The sequence below is a fragment of the Gopherus flavomarginatus genome (genome assembly GCF_025201925.1).
Source record: "Gopherus flavomarginatus isolate rGopFla2 chromosome 11 unlocalized genomic scaffold, rGopFla2.mat.asm SUPER_11_unloc_1, whole genome shotgun sequence".
Classification (NCBI taxonomy): Eukaryota; Metazoa; Chordata; order Testudines; family Testudinidae; genus Gopherus; species Gopherus flavomarginatus.
Window position 1 is genome coordinate 1,059,975 of NW_026114602.1, and position 5,467 is coordinate 1,065,441.

At 41.2% G+C, this 5,467-nt stretch overlaps 1 protein-coding gene across 1 annotated transcript; it reads right to left on the bottom strand.

The window, feature by feature from the left end:
* Positions 1–3,344: 3,344 nt before the first annotated feature.
* Positions 3,345–4,265, bottom strand: LOC127040926 (olfactory receptor 14I1-like). Its single transcript, XM_050935464.1, has one exon. The coding sequence runs from the start codon at positions 4,263–4,265 to the stop codon at positions 3,345–3,347; it is 921 nt and encodes a 306-aa protein (XP_050791421.1).
* Between the last annotated feature and the right edge of the window lie 1,202 nt (positions 4,266–5,467).

Consider the following 5,467-nt stretch of genomic DNA (forward strand, 5'->3'; position numbering starts at 1 on the left):
CTAAGTTAGTGAACTAGAAAGATACTTGGAAGAACTCGTTTCAGTCCCAGGTCCTCAACGTTTTTAGCACCTAACTCCCATGGGCCTTGGCTCATTGGTTTGCCACTGGTATATGTAGTGACTTTGGGCAATAGCCAATACTTAATGGATTATGGGAAGACTAGAAGTCTCGTGATCCATTCACAATCTATACAATTTGTGTCCCTAATACAGCAATCAACTTCTACACTTTTCACTCACTCCAAATAAAGTTATTCCTCATCTATTCACCATAACACTCTTGCGCCTCAACTAATCAATCCAGTCATGCTACCTCTTCAATCCACCACTTCAAGGAAAATTTACAAGAATGAGTATGTCTCAGGGCACATCCTGAAGGTCAAGAGATTTGGGCTGTAGCATGAGAAGGCAACTCCAGTGTCAATGAACCACCACGAATTTTCTCAAGTGTCTCAGCAAACACTAATTACCTGGTGTTCAATGAGCATCACTATTGAAATATATAGCACAACATGGCACGAAAGGAAACTTCAAAGGAGTTTGAGTTTTAAATTCATAATCATTAAATGTTTGGACAAGAAGTTACTATTGTGATGGTACCTTCCATAAGGCTTTATGGAAATATGCTTAGAATGTGTTTTATGCTACCTATGCCATGGAACATATCTCCAAGGTTGTCATCTGCTGACTGTATTAATACTATTAATATGCATGTACCATTTTTGTATTCAAGTTATGAATGTTATGAATGTTGGCTATGTACTGGCATGATTTCTAAATAACCGTAGTGGAGAATTTGGTCAGTTCCTGGAGAAAGGAATGCTGAAATTAAGTACCTAATCGTATCACTTAAAGAACAATGGATCTTGGAATGCTCCAATCCACTTAAGAAGTCTACTTGAGGACCTTCAAGGTAGCATGTAAACAGTGGATGTTACCTGTAAAAACTGTGAGTCATGCATGGACATGTGACTTGTCCGGGTGACTCCTAAACTCCATCTTGCAGCTGGACATTGCATAAGGGTGAGGAGGGGGTCTCCACCTACAAGATAAAGTCTATTTGAACCCTTGGGAGACCACCTCCATATTGTCTTCAGCTGGCTTAAAAGAGAGCCTCTCCCACACCCTTCCCTCAGGATACTTGGAAGAAACTGAAACAAAGGGCAGTGACTGCAAGAGGTGTAAGTGATTGCTGGACCCAGCCTAAAAGATTAGTCTGTAAAAGGGAGCATTCTGAAACTGGTGAGGATCTCATCTGTATTCAGTTTGATTAGACATAGATTTGCACCTTTTATTTTATTTTGCTTGGTGACTTACTTTATTCTGTCTGTTACTACAGGGAACCACTTAAATCCTACTTTCTGTATTTAATAAATTCACAAAATGTATTAATGACTGGGGGAGCAAACAACTGTGCATATCTCTCTATCATGATTATAGAGGGTGAACAATTTAGGAGTTTACCCTGTAGAAGCTTTATATAGGGTATAATGGGTTTATGTGGGTTTAGACCCCTTTGGGAGTTGGGTGTCTGAGGGTTAAAGGTAGGAACACTTCTGTTAGCTGCTTTCAGATAATCCTGCAGCCTTGGGACAAGAAATTCAGACCCTGGGTCTTTGTTGGAGCAGACGGGAGGGTCTGGGGTCCCGAACTGGCAAGAAAGGCAAAGGTAGAAGAAGTCTTCGCACATCAGGTGGCAGCTCCGAAGGGGGTTTCTGTGATCCAACCCATCACAACTATGATTTAGACCAACTGAGTAGCTTTGTTTTAAAGAAAACTCATTTTATCTAATAAAACAAAGAAACAGACAATGTTATAATGTATTAATTTAAAAAGGCTCAAAGCTCACAGGTAGTGCATGTAATAAAGTTCTTGTAAAAGAGTAATGGAGTAAGAAACATTCCGAGAAATAGCAACAAATAATACATAGTCAGAGGAAAATCATGAGTTGGACATCAACAGTCATAGACATAAAACGAGGCATGATAATTTGGCATTGATTTTTCATGATCTATCTACATGATCTTATTATGTCTATCTATCTATCTACGTGATCTTATTATATCTTTTTTATTTGTAATGCACGCAACCGTGCACAAATATGGTTTAATACAAATTAATTAATAATAATAATAACAGCAACCAGCTTTGGAGATCTAAACACATGTGAATACTTGTGTGGATGAGAGACGAATGGCTTCAAACAAAGCTACACGTTGAAGTGAATAGCTACTTCCCAATTGTTATGATTAAAAGGTTAGCTCAACCTCTTCTCCCCGCTCTGGTCTCTTACTTCAAACCCTCTGGTCTAAGCTTTGTGCCTATCCCTGTCTTAGGGAGGAATCATGTCATTCTCCATGTCTCAAACTGAGTCCCAGCCATGATTTCTCCAACTGTATTTGGTGCCTGCAGTTCTTCCCACAGGAGCTATGACAAGTAGTAAGTTGAGTGACCAGATGTCTTCATCATGCAAAGTGTAATTTATTTACCACGTTAGGAACAAAGGACAACATAAGAGAAAATATGAGCACTTCCAGATGGATCACTGCATTAGTTTGGTGGAATCAAAATTTGGCCTTATTTTTCAGACTTAGTTTGTCTTTAGGAACCATTTTAATACCTTTCTCTTCCAAATACCTATCCACCATATGAGGAACAATGCAATATTTATTTATTTTAATAAATTTAAATAAATAGCAATAATACATACAGTTATATAAGGCTCTAGGTGCCCTAACACATCATACATGATACAATAAAATCCCAACAGCATTAAAATCATCACTTGAACAGACACCTGAAGAAACTTTTTTTCAATTCCTCATCAAGGGGGAAAGCAAAACATCAATTCTCTCAGAAAACCCCATCAAGGTGATTCTGACATTGACACCTTGAATAGATGACAAAACAAATGGATATCACCATTTAGTCAGACATCCTCCATCCTCCCAAGCTCCTCCCTCCCCCGCAAAAGCCACCTGGAACAAAGAAACAAGTCAATGAATGAATCAGCAAAATCAAAGAAAATGAAGAAGAAACAAAGAAACACACAAGCCAAAACTCTCATACCCCATCCTATAGGCGTCAGTAGCCCTATAAATCCCTATGACAGATAGATATATAGGTGAATATGTAGATAGATTCTGATCTTATGTACACTGGTGTAATATTATACTAACTCATTTGACTTCAGTGAAGCTAGTGCAGATTGCAGGATTTCATCAACAGATCGCACCCTATATTCTCAAAGAGACAATTTTGGCATCAGTTGCTTACATTTAGAAAGAAAATCAGGATGAAATCACGGTAAAGTTGCAGGGATAGACATATTAACTCTTGGTGAATCATCTCCACACAATCAGTTTCTTCAATGCAGCTTTGATCTCCTTGTTTCTCATGCTGTAGATGATGGGATTCATCACTGGAGGCACCAGGGAATAGAGAACACCCACCACAAGGTCCAGACCTGACGCTGAGCTAGAGGTGGGTTTCAGGTAGGCAAAGATGCTAGTGAATAACATCAAAGAGACCACAGTGAGGTGAGGAAGACAGGTGGAGAAGGCTTTATGCCGATCCTGCTCAGAGGGGATTCTCAGCACAGTTCTGAAGATCTGAACATAAGACACAATTATAAAAACAAAGCAGTTTAAAGCTAAAAACACACCTAAGGCAATACCCCCAACATAACTGAGGTACGAATCAGAGCAGGTGAGCTTGAGTAGTTGGGGGATTTCACAGAAGAACTGGTTGATGACATCGGAGTGGCAGAAGGGTAATCTGAAGGTGTTGGCAGTGTGCAGGGCAGAGTAGACAATACTAGTAATCCAGGCACTGGCTGCCATTTGGACACAAGCTCTTCTGTTCATCACTCTCTCATAGTGCAGTGGTTGGCAGATGGCGACATATCGGTCGTATGCCATGATGGTGAGTAAGGCAAGATCAGTTGTAGTAAAGAGGAAAAAGAAAAAGACTTGGGTGACACATCCAGGATAAGAAATCACCCTGGTGTTCATGAGGGAATTGGCCATAGATTTGGGGATGGTGACAGAGATGGAGCCGAGGTCTATGATGGACAGATTCACCAGGAAGAAATACATGGGGGTTTGAAGATGGTGGTTGAGGGCTATGGCTGTGATGATGAGAAGATTCCCCATCAGGGCTGCCAGGTAAATCACCAGGAACATCACAAAGTGCAAAATCTGCAGCTCCCGAATGTCAGAGAATTCCAGGAGAAGGAACTCGGTCAGGATGGTTTGGTTGGACATTTTCTTTCTCAGTTCATTGTGTGATGGCTGTAGAGGGAAGGACAAAGACAGTGAGGAAATTACAGTGACAGAGGGACTTGCCCTGATTTCCCGCAACAATATGATGTGAGTGTAAACAATGCACAACACATGTTACTGCTATTAACTAAGTGTGGTGAGTTATCACATGAATGTCTTTTGGTGCAGCTCCCTTAAAGCAAATGGGGCTTCATCAGCTTGCATCATCTGAAGGTCTGGCTCATGATGTTACTTAACAAAATGCTGTGTGAAGGACGGAGCAAAGTACAATCTCAGTTGAACAATTCTAGCTAAGATGGATCCCCTATTGCTACAAACAGCAATCTCTGGACTTGGGCAACACTGTCTGATATCCTCTTTTCATGAAAATATCAGATGGACTTGGTATTGTGTATAAGAGCTTGCCTGTAAGCAGGGCTGGGGCAAGGATGTTTTGCGCCCAAGGCAAAACTTCCACCTTTTGCCATCCCCATCCCCGAGCCCCTGCCTTAAGGCGCCCGCAGCCGCGGTATCTTCCCCTCTCCTCCCTGAGGTGCCCCCGAACTGCAGCTCCTCACCCTCCGCCCTGAGGCACCCCCTGCCTCAACTCACCTCTGTTCCACCTCCACTCCGAGCACGCCGTCGCTGCTTCACTTCCCCACCTCCCAGGCTTGGCTTTTCCTGCCAGTCTGGCTTTAAGCAAAATATAGCATAATAAGACTGCTTGCTTATAGAAAATTGCCAGGTGGCATTCTCAGGTGACCAGCTTAATCACTGCCAAAATGCATGACCTATGCAATATGCTAATAGCTTGTGCAATATGTATTCGCAATCAAGAAGTCATAAGACAATGTAATTGCAAAAGCCCCTAACTGGAAATACCCCACGCTGAATTTACAGTAAATAACCTGCTGATCTGCAATATTAACTACCAAAAATAAGCAAATAACTTGTGTAATCAATATGACGTTTTGCAGTTTTAGCCTTTATAAGCTTGGTGAAAATTGTAAGGGACAGAGCAGTTTTTCCCCTTGCATGGGATTTTCTGTCTCTCCCTGTATGCATACTTGTACTCTTGTTTTATCAATAAAGGTGCCTCGACCTGTCTGGCCAAAATCGAATAGGTAGTGGTCTTTTCCACAACACTGTGGATGTTAAGATTCAAAAATTTTAAAGCTTTGTATTTGTTAACACACCCAAACTGT

Bases quoted from the DNA above. Each gene is read 5' to 3' on its own strand.
- LOC127040926 (XM_050935464.1), bottom strand. From the start codon at position 4,265: ATGTCCAACCAAACCATCCTGACCGAGTTCCTTCTCCTGGAATTCTCT.